This window comes from Patiria miniata, unplaced genomic scaffold, assembly GCF_015706575.1.
Source record: "Patiria miniata isolate m_02_andy unplaced genomic scaffold, ASM1570657v1 HiC_scaffold_24, whole genome shotgun sequence".
NCBI classification, from domain to species: domain Eukaryota; kingdom Metazoa; phylum Echinodermata; class Asteroidea; order Valvatida; family Asterinidae; genus Patiria; species Patiria miniata.
The window spans coordinates 19,649,399-19,669,126 of NW_024037063.1; the positions used below are offsets into that span (position 1 = coordinate 19,649,399).

At 42.0% G+C, this 19,728-nt stretch overlaps 1 protein-coding gene across 1 annotated transcript in view; it reads left to right on the forward strand.

The window, feature by feature from the left end:
* Positions 1 to 796: 796 nt before the first annotated feature.
* LOC119731721 (multiple epidermal growth factor-like domains protein 6) overlaps positions 797 to 19,728 on the forward strand; it is a 42,642-nt gene continuing 23,710 nt past the window's right edge. The window contains exons 1-14 of the mRNA XM_038204944.1: positions 797 to 921; positions 4,998 to 5,120; positions 8,364 to 8,489; positions 9,331 to 9,453; positions 10,121 to 10,243; positions 10,579 to 10,722; positions 11,731 to 11,853; positions 12,488 to 12,610; positions 13,011 to 13,070; positions 13,461 to 13,592; positions 14,474 to 14,602; positions 15,235 to 15,360; positions 15,948 to 16,082; positions 16,746 to 16,880. Of these exons, the coding sequence (XP_038060872.1) occupies positions 909 to 921; positions 4,998 to 5,120; positions 8,364 to 8,489; positions 9,331 to 9,453; positions 10,121 to 10,243; positions 10,579 to 10,722; positions 11,731 to 11,853; positions 12,488 to 12,610; positions 13,011 to 13,070; positions 13,461 to 13,592; positions 14,474 to 14,602; positions 15,235 to 15,360; positions 15,948 to 16,082; positions 16,746 to 16,880 (1,615 nt within the window). The 5' untranslated portion in view covers positions 797 to 908. The remainder of the gene's footprint in view (positions 922 to 4,997; positions 5,121 to 8,363; positions 8,490 to 9,330; positions 9,454 to 10,120; positions 10,244 to 10,578; positions 10,723 to 11,730; positions 11,854 to 12,487; positions 12,611 to 13,010; positions 13,071 to 13,460; positions 13,593 to 14,473; positions 14,603 to 15,234; positions 15,361 to 15,947; positions 16,083 to 16,745; positions 16,881 to 19,728) is intronic.

Sequence of the window (19,728 nt, forward strand, 5' to 3'; positions counted from 1 at the left end):
ACATAAAAGCAATCCACAAGAAAGTTGAGTCAACCGCAAAGTATCCCACGGTGTTCTGCCTACTTGGACACTTTTGGGTGTTGACCGAGGGATTATCGAGCAGACTAAACAGACCGAAGAAAAGAAAACAGGGAACTGCTAACTGTTGCATGAAGAAGTCATCGGTATTAAAAGAAACTTCACGTTGATATTATTCTGGCTTTTGACGGGGTATTAGGCTTTGCGGTTTTCAACACCCTTTGAGAACTACCTAGCTGTGAAATGAGAGTGCATTAGCCAATATTTTGTAATCCTGAATGCCGTCCATAAAAAGATTTAATCCGTTCCTGGCACTATTGAACCATTTCTCAAAGGCGGGACAGTTCCGATCTATTCATCGCAGAGAATAAAAGAAGTGACTTTTTCCCTACATTTTTTATCGATATATTTGATCTTATTGTTCTCAATCTCAGACTAGCTCAAGAACTGGGCCCGATTTCTCTGTGCTGCTTAGCACAAAAATATGCTTAGCACAAAAACGTCTGGCTTATAAAAGCAGGTTACCAGCTAAAACTCCATGTGATTTTCATGTTAAGCAAACAACGGCTGAATACCAATCACGAGCAATATACATCACATGGAGTTTTGGCTGGTAACCTGCTTTTCTAAGCCAAATTTTTTGGTGCTGAGCAAATTTTTTGTGCTTAGCAGCGCCGTGCACTTGGCCCCAGGTTTTCAGGTTTCAAATATCTGCATTGAAACTACTTGGACTTGACTGATAATATTTTCCTCCCCCCTCTTGTTAAAATTTCACTACAGATGTGAATGAATGTTTGTACAACAACGGAGGGTGTCAAGGCGAATGCTGTAACAGCATCGGGAGTTACTACTGCAAGTGCCAGGCCGGCTATGAACTCTCACCCGACGGCATGACATGCAGAGGTAAGAGAAGTGATCAGATACTCTCAAATCACCAAAATCCACCCTCAAGAAGTGGGGGATGGCATGGTGGGGGATTGGGGGGGGGGGGAAACCAGTTCATAAATCAGGGTGGGGCAGTTGAACACAACATTGAGCAAGCATCCAGAAGCATTTGTCGACTTGTGGTTAATTTGTGATATCACTTATGCGTTTCCACTGATGGCAGTGTGCAAACATTTTCGGTCAAACAAATTGATAAAAACATCAACTCAACTTCTTGTTGACAAGCGATTCAAAAAGGTTTTGGGCTGGAAGTCATCTGACACAAGGGGGCACTGTTCAAGGCAAAATATACTGATGCCATTTGACACTTTAGGTAGTGCTGTTCATTGGGACCATTGCAGCTCCATAGACATCTTTAAAAAGAACCTAGATCTGACATTTGCCTGAAGTTTCTGGCCATAAATTTGACACAATTTGTGGGTGCTTCAAATACACAAGGGTAAAGTCATGTGAGGAGCGTTATTTAGGATCACAATGACCGTTCATGTAACATGGCGGTTATAGGTTGCAATGATATTTGGTCAGAAACACAACCCAAAAGCATAGGCAACTCAGGTCATATTTTTTAAAAAGTTGTCTAGATGTGAACATGTAGCTCTTGAGCAGACAGTAATACACAAATCGTAGACAAAATTGATATGTTGTCCAACAAGAACTGCTAGCAAATGGGATAGTATACAAATATTGAATGCTTCGAGTGGTGTAAACTAGTACTTTGGTTGCTAATGGTATAGTACTTTGGTTGCTACGGGTATAGTACTTTTGGCAGTGCACAGAAAGATAGCAAAATTAGAAAGTAACATGTGACTCGCTCTCGGCCAATCAAGACACAGAATCTGTGGGTGAGGTGTTATAATATCACATATCACACCTGCCTGTCTGGTTTTTTCTTGTCAAAAATCTCTGAAATGGGTTTAAATAGCTGTCAACTTCAAGAAATCACTCAAACATGTCAAGGTATTTTGTTTGGGTATTTGACCTTGTGTGCTCTTTATTTCTGAACAAATCAGCCATTCTAGTACATCGAACACTCCTTAAAATTTTTGTTAAGGCGTAGCCACAAACAACAGTGTCTCAAAAGAAGAAAACAACATCAAGCCTCAATGAATCCATAGTGTGTGGATTTTTTTCTTCGCTTTCACGACTGGACACAGAAATAGTTTTTGGAACACAGCGGGATCTGTAATGTGCCAAGGGATAACGGTGCAGGAAATGTTTGTAGAGCAGTATCGTACGTGCCGTGACTCCGCAAAAAAAGAATAACAGACAAAGAAAAGCTTGCAATTACTTTATTTTTGTCCCGAACTAGAGCGGTTCAATTTTTTCAACCATGTGGAAAGATTTTTGTCGCATAACTAGGCAATTCTGAGTTGATACAGTAAGCAGAACGATGAAATTGTGCTTGTGTCTGACTTGATCATATAAGAAGACAATTCTCAACTTATATAAGATTTGAGGCTTTGCATGGTGGGGTATCGGTATCGTTTTGGTTTGCGGTAACACCATGTGGTAATAACTACTGCTTAGAAGATATTAGTTCTGAAAAGAATCTTGTCCTGCTTATTATCATTTTTGCTAAGTAGTTTTTTGTTCTGATAAGAACAGTCCTGCTGTAAGTTTTAGTCATCGTCAGGAGACTGACGAGAGTTGGAGATGCTACTCCTTTTAGGATGTGTTAGGATTGGGAGTGCTTGCTGGGCATGCCCTGCTCGCTCGGGTGTGTCAGTTGGATGTGAGCCATGGGCATTGTGTTGAGGGATGCCCGCTGAGCGTCCTGCTCGCTCGACTGTGTCAGTTGGCTGTGAGCCTTGGGCATTGTGTTGAGGGATGCCCGCTGAGCGTCCTGCTCGCTTAGGTGTGTCAGTTGGCTGTGAGCCACGAGTGTTGCAACTTGGAATAACTGAATGCCATATGTGGCTTATGAAGTAGCCGATATCTTGTGGGACAGTGTCATGTTTGTGGATCTCAATAGCTTCTCTGATACGACGGGTGTACCAGTGTTTCTCTGGGGCTATGATTTCCGCTTGTTCCCAATCAACAACATGATCCAAATCAGCAGAGTGTTTGACAATTGCCGATTTGTCAAGTTCCCCTCTGCGGCCGTGAATTCTAAACTAACATTCACAAAATGAGCCATATTAGTACTTTATTTTTGTCAAAAAAAACCCAGCAGTTTGTAGTTTCCAACTATGTGGAAACAAATTAGATTATGCAATTGCAAGTTAGTTTATTTATGGAAGCAGCAGAGCCATGTAAAGTTGGTTTGGGTCCAAGCAGGTGGGCAGGGTAGTCTGAGTTTCATCCGTTGTTCAGTGGGGTCGCATGCTCCACAACAACACCTGGCTTTTGGCCTAAGCTGTTGATTAGTCAATTGGCTGCCATGTTTTTGTAATAAACACTGCTCGCAAAATTGAATTACCTGTGCTTTGCTTGGGCACTATGCAGTCGATATGGGCCAATTACAGGCATGTGTTTGTGCTTTTTAGAAATTTCTTCTCACTTAATTTTTAAATTTGCAACTTTTCAAACTGCATCATTTTCATAAACCGTTGTCAATCTTGGACAACTTACAGTCTCTGGTAGCAAACGGGGTATCAAAATGTAGCTAACAACATTCCCTAAAGGTCTATATAAATGGCATCAAGAATATCAGATTCAAAATTATGACCCCTCCAATGAGTGTGGACTTTCTTTTTTTGCGATGTTTACAACAATGGGTTAACGAAGAGTGTCATGGCCTAGCGGTTAAGAGCACCGGACTCATGTTCTGGTGTTTCAAAGGCAACAGTGATGTGGGTTCGAGCCTGCCGGCGGACACTTGTGCTCTTAAGCAAGGCAGTTAACCATTATTGCTCCGTCTTCGGATGGGACGTTAAGCCGTAGGTCCCGTGTGTTGTGTAATGCACGTAAAAGAACCCAGTAAACACTTATCGCTAAGAGAAGGGGTTTGCCCCGGTGTTTCTGGCCTCCTTGATAAACTCCCACATGGAGTATTTAGGAGAGGAACCAACCAAGAACCAAGAAGACTTGATAGAAGGTGCCCGCTGAATCTGGAGGTCACTACGCAGTCCTGTTTTGCATGATTAATCATCTGCAAGCATGTTATAGACGTGTGTTGTGCCAGGGGATATTCCATAGACTATGGGCCTGGGGTCATACTTGATCATAATATAGTTTTTCCCGGCCAATTTCCTAAAATGTGCATTCACTTCTGAAAATCGGTCATTCATTTTCGTCTGAATTTGAGAATCGCTCTAAACATGCATTTCATTTTCACTACCTGAGCATTCGATTCCATTTCAGTTCAATCAATTAAGTGATTGAGCAGCACCTTTTGTTTATGTCCAGTCAGATTCGTTTATAAGATTTCTTTTTCACTTCTAGAGGGCGATTTCAAACATTCAGCATTCTATTTCACTTTTAGTTTAATGCCATCGGCACCAGATACAATAAGGGGTTTCTTTTTCATTAACCGTCAATCAAATTAGCTGTACCTGAAATCAATTTAGACAAGGTATGCTTGTGTAAATGAATGCACAGGTAACGTAATTGGCTGTCTGTTTCTCAAAACCGAATGCATGGACAATGAAAACGATTGAACTTTCGTTGAATTGAAATGGGATTCAAGACGTGCATTCAAATTCAGTTGTACATGAATGACCGATTTTAAGAAGTAAATGAACATTTCAGGAAATTGGCCGGGAAACCTATAATATGGGCTCCGTGTGCCAACGAAAGAGGGCGCCCTTTTACCTAGCAACGACATCCGATGGGCGGGAAATTTAGCTGGTTGACGCGCACCGTTCCTTGTGTGTGAGGCACGTGCACCAGGGGATTTGTACTATGTACAGTGGTACAGCCGCGTGTGGTACAGCCGCGTGTTGCTGCAAAATTGCAGTCAGGCAAGATGGCGTCGGTTGGTCACCCCCAACTGTACTTTCTTTGCCAGTGAGGGGGTACTTGTGAACAGAGCGGATAACTGTGGATTGAAAAATAAAATAATTCCTTTTTTATGTAATCCTTTCTTCGTATAGATATTGATGAGTGTCGTATTCAGAATGGCGGTTGTACTGCAAGCTGCAGAAATTCGGAAGGTAGCTTTGCATGCGAATGCCCTGTGGGTAAAAGGCTGCATTCCGACGGCAGAACATGCGTTGGTGAGTAATAAATTAAGGACCAATTGGCTGGGGAGGGCTGAAAATGCTTTCAGTCCTTAAAGGGAAAATACAACATTTGCAAACATCGAAAAATAAACTACTAAGTTTTTACAAAATACCTTACTAGGATGTTGGTAAATGACAGTCTAAAGCATCCTGTAAAATTATGGCACCTGGTGTGAAGTCATTTTCAAGAAAATGGTATTTTTGTATACATTTCCAATGGTGGTTGGCCGACCACCGTTGGAAAAACCTAACTATTTTCAACTACTGCTCCAAATTTACCATTTTTTTCCAGTCCAAACTTTGTTTGCTATTGGTTACATGTTCATGAACGGGTGCAGGCCAGCTAGACTGGCATCAATACATTGATCCATTTCATCTTTAGTGGAGTCAGGGAACCAGACTACTTGAACATTTTTGTTTTTCTTGGTTTTTCCAGCATTTTCAAACACAAAACTTCAAACATGTCAGTGTAACAATATTTGATCTATTATATTAAACCCCTCAAATAGTTCATTTCTGAAAATTACAGCAAAAGCCAATAATGTACATTCCCTTTAAAGTTAACTTCTTTTTTTAATAGTTGTTAGCTGATATTCAATAATTGCTAGAAATGTTCCCAGTTTTACATTTTTCAGAAAGTTGGGCAAATTTGATATACATTATAAGAAATGTTCCTGAAATATTTATCACAAAAAGCCCAAAAGTAGGCCTAATTGAAAAAAGTTAAGATTTTACGCAGACATTTGGCCTTTCACGCAAATGATGGATCCAATTTGAAAACTCCTGTTAAACGGTTTGATTGGTACAATTTATTTTTAAAACCAAAACTCACTAAGCGCTTTTTATTTTCTTAAAAAACAAACATGACGTTATATCAGAAAAAAAAGAAGTTTTGGGAGCAACATTACCTTTAAAGGGAAAATACATCATTGGCTTTTGCTGTCATTTTCAAAAATGAACTATTTGAGGGGTTAGTGTAATAGATCAGATATTGTTACACTGACATGTTTGAAGTTTTGTGTTCGAAAATGCTGGAAAAACCAAGAAAAACAAAACTGTTCAAGTAGTCTGGTTCCCTGACTCCACTAAATATAAAATGGATCAATTTACAGATGCCGGAAAATTGTAAGGTAAGGGTACCAGTCTAGCCAACCTGCACCTGTTCATGAACATGTAACCAATAGCAAACAAAATTTGGACTGAATTAATGGTAAATTTGGAGAAGTAGTTGAAAAATAGTTAAATTTTTCCGACGGTGGTCGGCCGACCACCGCTGGAAACTTTTACAAAAATACCACTTTCTTGAAAATGACCTCACACCAGGTGCCCTAATTTTACAGGATGCTTTAGACTGTCATTTACCAACATCCTAGTAAGGTATTTCGTAAAAACTTGGTAGTTTTATTTTTCGATGTTTGCAAATGTTGTATATTCCCTTTAATACAGCAGTTTTCTTTTTAGGGGGTGGGGGGGGGGGGTTGGGGGTGGGTTGGTATATTAGAACAAGTTGTGTATTGTATTCGCATCACTCCTCAGCATAACATTTTCGTTCCTAATTTTACACCGTGCCTATGGAAACTGCAAACACCAAAACTGACGTTCAAAAACCAAAACCGCCACACTTCCTGCAATTTTGTTATCACGAGTTGGGCACGGGTCTCCAGTTCCCCAAGCAAGTGTAGGCGCATCGACGGTCGGCCACATTGGGCAAACTAGAAGGGCTACTACCTGAAACATATTCTCCCTCCCCTGTAAGATCAGCCTCATGCCCAGATTTTCTGTGCCTGCTACGCACACAGCATGGTATAAGCTTCGGAGACGGTGCCACAACACGCACTTCCTAGACGTACACCGCTAAGCCTAACCACACCCGATACATGACCTATATTTCCAACCATATGTGGGTTTAATATCCTCACTAGAGAGCCAAAAAGAGGTGATTTTTTTCTGCGAGTCAGCACAATTGTATAATTTTTTTTTAACATGTAATAAATTTGTAAAGGTAAAACAAGTTGTTTGCCTCTCATTTTAAGAATTCCCAATCCAGGATCCTTCCTTTTTGATTGTTTCTGACTTAACATAAATTTTTGCTTGCAACCTTATATCAAAGATCTAAACACCATACGAAAAAAATTCTCACTTTCAGAATGTCGATACAGCGCTGGAGACGGTGGCCGAAGGCGCGTGCTGCGACCGAAAAGTTTTGAAGGAATGCAGGATCACCCCTGATGTCATTGCACACCTTCTCGATCGTGTGTTGCGCCAAACGATCGAGGAGGTGTGCAATGATATCAGGGGTGATCCTGCATTCCTTCAGAAGCTTTCCGCTGCAGCATGCACCTTCCGCCATCGTCTCCAGCGCTGTATTGACATTGGAGGACGCCAAGTCGAAAGTGGCAGATTCTGAAATTGAGTATTTCTTTCATATGGCGTTTAAATCTCACCCTCTTGCACAAAGCTGATGAAACTCGCTCCATAAAATTTGTCATGCCTTGTTTACACGATCTGAACTTTTGGTATAATTCCATTTGTAAACAAGAAAGTTATTTTGAATTCAAAGTAGTTCTTTTTTTTTTTAATACACATTAGTATGTCCATCAAAGTTACATCTAGATCACAGTGAAATGACAAGCAAGGCCTAAATTAACAGGACATTAAACCTAACCGCCCTGAATCCTTCAAAATCCTCATTGCCAAAGTGGAGGAATTTGGAGGATTGAGATTACAAGGCAAAAGTGCGTTACTGATTTCATAGGATGCACTTTGTCAAGATCTTGGGCCGGACCTTGTGTTGTTTTTTGCTCAGCCGTGCATAAATATAGGCCTTGATTATGCTTGAAATCCTCCGTACTGCTCCAGGATGTCACTGGCCAAGCCTCAACATATTTGCAGTCACTGCCGCAGGATTTTGCAGGATTCAGGCAGTGGTCACCCCTCCACAGACCATATTCAAGAAATAATGGAGGAATTTACAGGAATTAGGCTATATGCTTTTTTCCATGAGGCCAATTGGAGGATTTTGAAGATTGCGGCTACATCCTAGCAAAAAGGCCTAGGGAGTTAGGGTTTACAGATATCTAAAATGCCTTTGTCGCACTTTATTCAAATAGTTTGTGTTTTTAATCGAAATTTGAGGATTTGTGACGACATGTGAGGATTATGAGGACTTGTCAAAATTTTCAAGGACTCGGTCTGGTACCACAGCTTCATATGCCACTTTTCTTGCTTGATTTACAGCTGAAGATCCTTGCCTGGTCAGAAAAGGTGGCTGTGAGCATGAGTGTATATCACAGCCCAACGGTCACTACACCTGCCAATGCTACGATGGCTTCAAGTTGTCACCCAACGGAATGTCATGTGAACGTGAGTATAGGGTTACTTTGTTTTAAAGGGATATTCATAAATACCTAAGACAGTTAACCCATTCCTATTGGTCGAGAGCCTGTCACGTGGCCGGTCTTAAACAAATGATAAAGACATGGCTAGCTAGTCTTAAACACTTTTTCAGTGTCACATGAAATTTGGACTCCTAAAAATCCAGTGCCTCTTACCGTTTTATTGGTTGAACTTGAACATTCACAATCCTCACGTAGGCACGCGCAATGCTACCAGTGAGTCAGTATTTTATAGTCCTAAATTCACAATGCAACGCCCCAGGTGCATTCTGTACGACATCCCGAGTGCCAATCTAGATGAATCCGATCACGTGATCACTGTACACTCACAAGGCCCCCTTCAATGGAGAAGCCATTGTGCTTGCTATTGTACAAAGCAACTGCCCCGTGACGGATTATCTTTCACTCCCACCCCCGCCCTGCGAACGGGATGCTGGGAAGGGCTGATCTCTTTGAGCTCTCATTGGATGGATTTTGCGTGACCTGTAACGCAGCACGCAAACTCCCTACAGCTGTTTATCATACGTAGGGCGCTAGCTGCAGCAGACGTCTTGATAAGTTACCCAGAATGCCATCTGTACTTCCTTGACAAGATTCTGTGAACCGGATTAGCCCTTCCCAGCACCCTGTTTGCAGGGCGGGGGTTACGAGCGAAGGATTATCTAAACAACAGCTAGCACAATGCATGCGCCGTTGAAAAGGGCTGGCCGCCATGATAGATGTGATAGCTCGCCCACCCTGAGAAGTAACTGTTTTCCTGTTTGTTGAATTTAATGGATTTGATTTGGATTCCTCTTTATCTCCTAAAGGTGCATATTCCTGTAGGGTAGAGAACGGGGGCTGCCAACATAAATGCATGACCTATGAGGACAACGTCCGATGCAGCTGTGATACTGGATACGCTCTGATGCCAGATATGAAAAGATGCACTGGTAAAAATCACACATTGTGTTTCATCCTATCAATTCGATTTGTTATGCACACGGGATATGTAACAGTCTCAGGACACATTTTTTTTCATTAATTTTTTCATATGCTATAAAGGGAATAATTATACACATTTGCTTTTGCTGTAATTTTCAGAAATGGATGGATTTAGGGGGTTAGTATTTCATAGCAAGTATTGTTACACTGACTTGTTTGAAGTTTTGTGTTCGTAGATGCTGGAAAAACCAAGAAAAACAATCGTGTTCCTGTAGTCTAGTTCCTGTAGTCTTGTTCCTTGACCCCACTTAAGATGAAACAGAGCAATTTATAGGGGTTAAGGAATTGTAAGGTCAGGGAACCAGTCTAGCTGGCTTGTACCTGTTCATACGTGTAGGTGTGTAATCGCTTGCAAACAAATGCGGACTAACTAAATATGGTAAATTGGGGGCAGTATTTGAACATTGCCAGTGTTGGAAATTGATACAAAAATACCACTGTTCTTGAAAATGACAGCACACTAGGTGCCATAATTTTACAGGATGCTTTAGATCGTCATTCACTAACAGTTTAGTAAGGTATTTCATAATAATTTTGTAGTTTTGTTTTTTTGATGTTTGCAAATGTTGTGTATTCCCTTCAAAAAAAATTATGGCATTGTTCGTATTTTGACAGATAAGAATGAATGCGATCTTGGGTATCACTCATGCTCCCACATTTGCGTAAACACCGAGGGCTCGTTTCGCTGCGACTGCCCGGAAGGTTACTTGCTGGATGGAGACGGTGTCACATGTTCACGTGAGTAACGAGGATTGTTCGTAAGCAGCCGACATACAAAGTTATGCTGTTTACTAACTGTTTCACTGTCGAGTTGTACAAAGAACAAGCGGCATACAATCTGCAAATTTAACATCTCAAGAAAAATATTATAAAAAATAGGTACATGTATTACATATGTTCATCTTTTATTGAAAGGGCCAATGCAATGTAATTTTTTTTTATGTAATACTTGAAAATGCACCTTGTTTCCCATTTAACCTTATTTTCAATTTTCATTTTGCAATTTTCAAGGATATTTGAACCAATTTTCAAGGATATTTGAACCAATTTTCAATTTCTTTTTGCGACAACAGATGACTCGACAGTGCGTTTGACGCCAGTGAATCCATGCGACAATCTACAGTGCCAGCACAACTGCACGCTTACTCGTAGCAACAATGCACTGTGTACCTGCCCAATCGGCTTCCAGCTACAGCCCGACAGGTTGACGTGTGCTGGTAAGAAAGAACGCGGTCCAGAGCCGTTCACTCCGTGCACGAACATAGATTGCGCTTTTTTGGCCACTTTTGAGAGTGGGCGCAATCACACCTTGTGCACTTACTGGTTCGCCACAAGAATGGTGCAAAGTACACACATTGATGCCACTTTCCCAGTTTTAGCCGGAATTTCAGTTTTTAAAAAATCTCACAAAATTCCGTTTTTCTTTCCTTGTTGAATTTTACCTCGTTAGCGCTCTCGAGTTACGTAGGCCTACATGTTGTAAGGATTGCACACGCACGGCACAACGTTGTTCATTGAAGTAGTCTTAAAAAAAGTCTTTGTTGTTGCTGAGCCTGCATGCGATACAGGTGGCCAATGTACTTGCGCGCAGTATACAACGGCGCCTCGCGTGCTGCTCCGCGTGCGGGCGTGTTGTGTGCTAAGCACACGTAGCATTCAGCCTGGAAATCAAGTCTATCATTTCAGTTATCTGTGGTTTCCGATCGCTGTGATATATGTGAATACAAAAAACGCCAGGTACCAACCATGTTTTCGTTGAGCGCATCGCGTAGGTAATGGTCATGTACACCAACACCGACAGTGTTGTGGAATTGTGCATGTTTCGTGTCGAATAAACGTTGGAAATTCGGGACTTCTCATGAATGCCATTACAAATTGATAATACTGTACAAAGTCTTGTGTGGTTTGGAGTTTCCTCGTTTTTCCCAGTTGCATGCCTGCCACTGGAAATTTGTTAGTCCTATAATAAAGTGACCATGGTTTAACAGGTTTAGAAATTGGGTGCTCCCTCCCCCTCCCACCCACAATTAAACATCCAGCCCCCTCCCCCACTGGCCCTCCTATGTTGAGAACCCTGGCTACGCCACTGAATGGGAACGGGTAGTGGGAACACCAAACTGGCTTGTAATTGCCCTGATTAGTTTTTGATTAGTTTCTTCAACCACTAGAGGGCGCTTTGCATGCCGACCTATAATCAACTTCTCTGTGTCTTGTTTCACCTTCAGACGAGAACGAATGCGCCAACGACCAGTCCTGCTGCAGTCAACTCTGCTACAATAACGAGGGTGGTTACTCCTGTGGCTGCTATGCCGGGTACCAACTAAGCCAAGATGGCTGCAACTGTGACGGTGTGTAAAAAGGTCTATTGGGGGGGGGGGGAATATCATGCTTGTTAAAGCAAGCATTTCTGAAATGTTATATCTCTCTTGATAGTGCCTCTAGAATGATGTCTTAAAGCTTTGACTGAACTTTAAAACTTCGACTCATCTGTTTTTCCAGACGTTTGTCAGGAAACTTACCCAAATCCTAAAATTGGTATTAAAAAAATCAACCTGTCATCAGTTTTAGGTTATTACTCTTTTTGAAGAACCAAGTTCTGCCTGATTTTGAGTTTTTTTGACAAACTTATATCAGAAACTGTTCTCATTAGTTTTCAATTAGAGGATTTTGGGCTGATTTGAAATATATGGTAATGCTGAACTCTTGTTTTCTAGGTTCTCTTATATTTGTTGAAATTTACTGGAGCGGCGTGTGAACCTGCGACTTTCAGGTTGCCCATTTGGTACTTTACTAACCCAGTTAGCCAGCCCTATTTTGGTAGCGCACTGGAATGACAGTCTAGAGGTTGCAGGTTCAAACCCTTCTCCACTCAAGTTTCTTTATTTGACCTTTAGAAATTATTACAATGCACAGAGTCAGTTCCCTTTGGGATTTATTTGAATTCATAAACAAATTTTCTATTATTTAACCTTTGACCTTCAGATGTGGATGAATGCGTCAACAACAGAGGGGGCTGTGAGCAGTTGTGTCGCAACGTTGACGGGTCGTACAGATGCTACTGCAACCAGGGTTATGAACTCGATGGCGACGGCCGAAGCTGCATACGTAAGATTACCCTCGGACCATCAAACATAACTTACACGCAGGCATGCAACTTTTCCTCGAGTCCCCTGATTTCATCGATTTTAACTTCTCATGAATGCCGTTGCAACTTTAAACCACACAAGTCGTGTGTGGTTAGGAATTCCCAGTTGCCTGCCTGTACATGGATGACATTTGATTAGGAACGGTAGTCGACGTTAGTTTGTTATCAAAGGTTGTGCATTGTTTTTCACGCAAACCGTAGTATCCACTGAGCTGAAACTTAAACAGGTTGGTTTTGAGCTTTCTTCTTTGAATTTTGAGTGGTGGTATTATTGCAACGAACAAAATGCATGAAAAGCAAATGATCCGATATAGTTTTCAGGATATTTTCACGTGTCGTGGACTTTTTTTTTCACTTCAGGTGTTCTTCCACCTGTCAACCCGACCAATCAGGCGTTCGAAGAGCCACCAGTCCGGACGAGTAAGTAGCACTTTTCTCTCTTCATTGCCATGACAACACGCTAGCAACATCACCATAGCAACCAGAGAGTAAGAAATCTTATATGGTTTCCCTGGTGTTCTGTGAAGACGTTTTAAGGGGGGGGGGGGGAGAGACACTTGGGATGAAAGGCAGTGTAAGTAATTTTGAAAGGCACGTACGATCATTGGTAATTGCTCGGGGTATTTTTATGTATATTGTTCTTGCTTCATACTGCAGTCCATAACATTCACTGTTATAACACCAGATCACATCATAATCTCTGTCTTCCTTTCACTCACACATCTTATTTATTAAATTCCATTAAGAATATTTTTCAAGGCATCAGATTAATTGCAGATGCTATTTTCTTCCTGATCATCATCTTTGTAGAGTGTCTCTTCGGTGCGTTTGGACCAGACTGCGAGTTCAGCTGTTCCGATTGCCAGAACGGCGCGCTGTGCAATTTCAAGCAAGACGCTTGCGACTGTCCGCCAGGCTGGACCGGTCACATCTGCAATGAGAGTAAGTACTCTACCACTTGTGTTTTGAGTTTAATTTTGGGACCCCGCGATTCAATAGTTATGTTGTTCTAATTCATGTGCCATGGTATGTGGATTTTGACTCTGACAGTGAACATGGGGTGCTCGTGCTCTTGGGCGCAAGACACTTTACCCAGACAGGGGACATGGTGCTTATGTTCTTGGGCAAGACACTTTATCCAGACAGGGAACATGGTGCTCATGTTCTTGAGCAAGACACTTTACCCATACTAGGAACATGGTGCTTGTGTTCTGGGCAAGACACTTGACCCAGAAGGGAACATGGTACTAGTGTTCTTGGGCAAGACACTTTATCCAGACAGGGAACATGTTGCTTGTGTTCTTGGGCAAGACACTTTACTCAGACAGGGAACATGGTGCTTGTGTTCTTGGGCAAGACACTTTACCGAGACAGGGAACAAGGTGCTTGTGTTCTTGGGCAAGACACTTTACCCAGACAGGGAACATAGTGCTTGTGTTCTTGGGCTAGACACTTTATCCAGACAGGGAACATGGTGCTTGTGTTCTTGGGCAAGACACTTTACCCAGACAGAAACATGGTGCTTGTGTTCTTGGGCAAGATACTTGACCCAGACGGGGAACATGGTGCTTGTGTTCTTGGGCAAGACACTTTACTGAGACAGGGAACATGGTGCACGTGTTCTTTGGCAGGACACTTTACTGCAACTGCCTCTGTCCAGCAAAGATTATAAATCGGTGCATGTGAGGGTAGATACGACAGTGTACTGGTCTCAAACTATTATAGGAAAGTGGTCTCACAGCCTGATGAACAGGGGTAATAATTGTGCAGCAGTCAGAGTCTTTCACTCTTGTTGATACGAACATTTCTCTGTTTTGTTACAGCTTGCCCGTCGAATACTTTTGGTCAGGGTTGCAATGAGGTTTGTCCTTGCATCAACGGTGGCACATGTGACCCTGTCAACGGCGCTTGTACGTGTCCAGTTGGATTCAAAGGAGAATACTGCAGCGACGGTAAGCAATATGTTATAGTTTGCTGGTACCCATCACCCTATCCAAGGGGACCAGTGATCGTAATTTCTTTGAGCTCTGGTTTGATAGATTTTCGGGTCAGCACAACGACTTATGTGCAACATCATTGAGTGTGTTTGACCTTCAACGTATCATGTGAAAGAGTTCTTCTTGACTGCCCAATAAGAGTGTATGAGTTTCTTAAAATGAGTTAATGAGTTTCCAAAAGAAAATGATGTATTTGTCATTCTCACCCCACCCCAACCCTACCCCTACCCCCTCCCCTACCCCCTACCCCCTCCCCTACCCCCTCCCCTACCCCCTACCCCTACCCCCTACCCCCTACCCCCTACCCCCTACCCCCTACCCCCTACCCCCTACCCCTTACCCCTACCCCCTACCCCTTACCCCTACCCCCTACCCCTTACCCCTACCCCCTACCTAGCTCTACCCCCACCCCTCACAGTCATCTGCATATATTTCCCCACTGCTTTTGAAGCTGAAAGCATTTTTTTTTTGAAAACATTTTAGTGGGACATGTAATTGCGACTGTCCAAAATCGCCCCTCATTAAACTGAGGTTTTTGAATTAATTTAGTGTCGTTGAGGAATATTTTCTCTGTCTTCATCATTCAGGCTGCCCGGTTGGAATGTTTGGAGATAACTGCGACCGCTACTGTAACTGCCCCAGCGGTGTGCCCTGCGATAAACGCTACGGCTCCTGTCTGTGCCCAGGCTCGTTTGGACCTTTCTGCAACCAAAGTCAGTATACTCAAACACATTGTAATATATAACTGGCACTTATCATAAACTTTATGTAAACACCTGCTTTCAATGTTAACCACATGCGTTATACTGTCAAGAGTTTATAGTCTTGCCCTGCCTTCTACTTGGCTACCCCGGAGACTTATGGGATTATTCTGATATCGTTTTCAAGATACGACATGGTTTCAATTTACTGAAATATCACGTACCTTTAATGTGATCCGTGGACAAAATTGTGAAACCGTGTTTGTGTTCAAAATTTCATAACTTGAAAAGTACATGAGTGATTTCAATGATTCTTGTACTAACAGAAAGCTTATTAATTGGGCTTTCAGATCCTAGATCTAGAATGCGCTACATGCACAACTTCTTTACAAAATAGGGGGCGCCATTTGGGTTTTCTTTTTTTGTACTCACCATGTAGAACAACAGATATGAGTATTTGCCTTTGCCCAGGCATGCAACTTTTCCTCGGATAAACTGATTTCCTTGTTTTTCACTTATGCATGACATCAAAATTTGACAAACACTTTATATAGTCTTGTATTACGTTATTTCATCTCCAATTTTTTTTTTTTTGACAGAATGCCCGGATTTCTATTTTGGAACTGGCTGCACGGAGCTCTGTGATTGCAACAGTCACTTCTCCACGGGATGCGACGCTCTGCAGGGAACGTGCAACTGCAAGCCAGGCTACGAGGGCGCAAGATGCGAAAAAGGTTAGTTTTTTACAATTTCGAGCTTGGTGACCGGAGGTAGAACATGGAAGGGTTTGGGTGGCTAGATCCTGTGGGATTCCAACCTTTTGGCATTTAAATTCTACTTCTGTGACTCAAATGCTAAATTCTACCCCTGGTTCGAATCCCGCTGATATTTGGATATTTTTTTTCATACCCTTCCTCATAGTGTGGGTTTTCCTCTCAGAATATTTATTATGTGATTTTCTCCCACCTCCAAACTTGAAGGGGAGTGTTGCCTAGTGGTTAGGGTGACTGACTCATGATCAGAGGGTCAGGAGTTCGAATCCAGCTGCTGGCCATATGTTGTGTCCTAGGGCAAGCCACTTTACCCCACTTGCCTCTCTCCACCCAGGAGTATAAATGGGTACTGACATTAGCTGGGGAGTAACCTGTGATGGACTGGCATCCCATCCAGGGTGAATAGAAATATTCACAGTTGTTTCATGCCAAGGAAACCGGAGATAAACACCGGCCTGATGGGCCATATTGGCTTGTGACAGACTTCACTACGTTTCCAAACCGTAGCACGTGTTCATTGTATACAAAGGTTTCTTAAGGACTGTGCAATGCTCTTTTATGCACTTACGAGGAATTTTTTGAGGTTTCATACCAGAAATAAATGATACATTTTTGTCTTCGCAGAATGTCCATCGGGATTGTGGGGCGAGCAGTGCCGTCACGTCTGTCAGTGTCGCGATGTCTCGTCTTGCAGCAAGGTCACCGGTGACTGCTCCCGCGAGTGCCCAGCCGGCTACTATGGGCAAGCCTGCGAACATCGTAAGTCAACCAGCCAAACAATGCTTGTAGTAGCAACATGCCTGTTTGACCTTTCACTGGTACTCTGCCAAGCAGTGGCCAGTTAGGTTTTCCTGCACGCGCAAGTGCAACTTGAAAGTGAGGCTATGGTACTCAAAGCGAGGCTTGTGTTGAAAATTAAATCCTGAGTGCCAGTATGGGGACTTTCACTGGTACTCTGTCAAGCTGCGGCCTGTTTCTCTGCACATAAGTGCAACTTGAAAGTGAGGCTATGGCACTTGAAAGTGAGGCTCCTGTTTAAAATTAAAACTGGCGGTCAAATATGGAGACCAATTTCGCAGGTATCTGAAAGGATTGTCTTCAAAATGGCTTCTGTATTTCATATGTGGAGTTGTTATATTTCTGCTTATATCTTGCATTTTTGCACTTTGACCAAAAAAACAGATTGCAAAAAGAAAAAAAAACATTCAAAATGCAGCTAGGAAAGGCAAGTTAGAAAAAGGAACTTTCTGAATTAGAAAAATGCTTGATTTTTGGTGATATTGTAGCTTTGTCACAAAATGTCGTAGGCTTGAGGCAATAATTGCAAAAAAGCTTGTCAACTCTTGCATATTTCTCTTGTTTAATTCCTGAGAATCAAACAAATTCTTTCGGTTTGCAGAAGGCTTATAAAAAAGGTACTTGTAGAATTGTTGAAACCTCCTGTTGTGATTTCTGTGATTTCTGACAATTTTCAATCATGTTATTTTTTGTTTTCTTTTTCATATTTCAAGCATGAAGCAAAAACAAAAGTTCATACACATACGAGCATGCCGCAATGGTACATGTATACCAAAAATACAGGCACAGTGATGTAGCGTTAAAACATTCGAAGCAGTATGTTATATCGTTCAGAAATAGCTAGGGGTGCATGTGCATCGGAAGTGGGTACCCTGAGTAACTCCACCGCTGATGTCGGGAACCGGTGTAGCATGAATTTAGGTTTTATGAAATACGGACTCACTGGTGGTATTGCGCATGCTCATGCATAGATAATTTGGGCGATTCACAATGCAGTGCGCCACCAAGAGTTTGCCACGAAGAGTTCATTTTTCTCAGTGCATTGTGGGAGATGGTCGACAAATTCACAGCGCGGGACATTTGAAATTGTTCGTTTTTCCAGTCAGTAGTTTCGTAAAGTTATGCTTCGAGTATCTGTTTGCTCTTTTTTTTTTTTTTTTATCAATGTGTTTTTTTTGTGAGGCGGCAGAACGCTATGCCCCAATCTATAACAAATTAGTTCAAGTTGTCTACTGACACCCATTCAAATGGGCCATGTTTTGTCGACCGTAAACTAGAAAAATGGATTCTCCACGGCAAACTCTTGTTGGCGCACTGCATTGTGAATCGCCCAAATTAGGAGAGGGACCGGTCACGTGAGAGGGTTTAACCAATAAAAGGGAAAAGAGTCCGATTTTCATACAAGTCCGATTTTCATATGACACCAGTTCCAGATTTTGGAATTGGGTATCGTAACCAACTGTACAATTTACTTAGTACCTTCTCAGACAATGAAAAGAAAAGTTTTGAATGCCATTTGTGGGGAATTTTCAAAATGAAAACCCGGCTTCTTGGTAAAACCAAAACAGATTTCACAGTTATGTGCATTTTAACATGCAAAAAATTATGCTCGCGAAAGTTGCAGTTTACACCTTAAAGCTATATTAAAAGCCCTTGAGACAACTTTCTGGATTTGAATTTTAAGGTTGGGTTTCTTTTATGGGTACCCGGATACCCGTGTTCTACTTCAACAGGGTATCCGTACTATCTGAAAATGCCCACCACTAGAAATAGCACCATCGTATTCATGCGAAAGCTCATGAAAAAAAGTCGTAAAAGTTTCTTTTCTTTTCGTTTTTACCAGTTCAAAGCGTGTGCACTACATCACTGTGTCTTTTGGTCTTTATTTTATAAAACAAAACAAAAAAGTGACTCACTTACAGAAAATTACGGAAACATACTTCCAAATGTGAGAAAGTTTTAGAAAGCCTTTACTTTATAAAAAAAAAATTGAGAAAAGGTTTCATTTGCCAGAAATCTGTCCAATAGAAAGTGAATCTAAAAGTCTAGTGACGAGTGGAATTTTGTTGAAAGCTTGAAAAAAAAGAAGACGTTCAACCGTTATTTTCTGTGAGTGGGTCACAATCACACAATTGAATTCTTCATGCTGCTGTTTCATGTATCATATTTTTGTTTTGATCATCCTGCCCCTTTGCCCCTCCCCCCAATCTCGTATCGTCCACCCACACGCAGTGTGCGAATACGGGCAATACGGCGTGAACTGCAAATTTGACTGCCGCTGCGGCGGCAACGACTGCAATAAGATCACGGGTGCATGTTTCTGTTCGGCTGGCTGGAGGGGTGTTGATTGCGCTGAGGGTGAGAATGGACGCTGAATTGCCTGGGGCGTGTTTTCGTGACTGTGACCAGAAACATGTTTCAGCTTTGGTCATTGGTTGAGTGTTTTGGCGACTTCGGTTGGCTGGAGTGACGTCACTGTTCCAACCAAAACTGAACCAAGGCCAAGGGTCGGTTACGGATAGCTCCATGGTTACGGAGTGCATTTCAAGATGGCGGAAAGATAAATACATGACATGTAACAAAACAGTGTTGCGGAAATAAGCTTGTAATGCTTATTTTTAATACGTACATCGATCGTAAGTTTGTAGATTTTAAGTGACCTGTAATAAAATGTCTAAACAACTTACAAGCCCACAAGGTATTATCCCAAATTTCGCCGGGACTGGCCGCGAATAACTAAAAATTATTGATGTTGTCAAAATGTCCGCCATGTTTGTTTACAGCTTTTTGACACAGTTTTCGGTGCAGC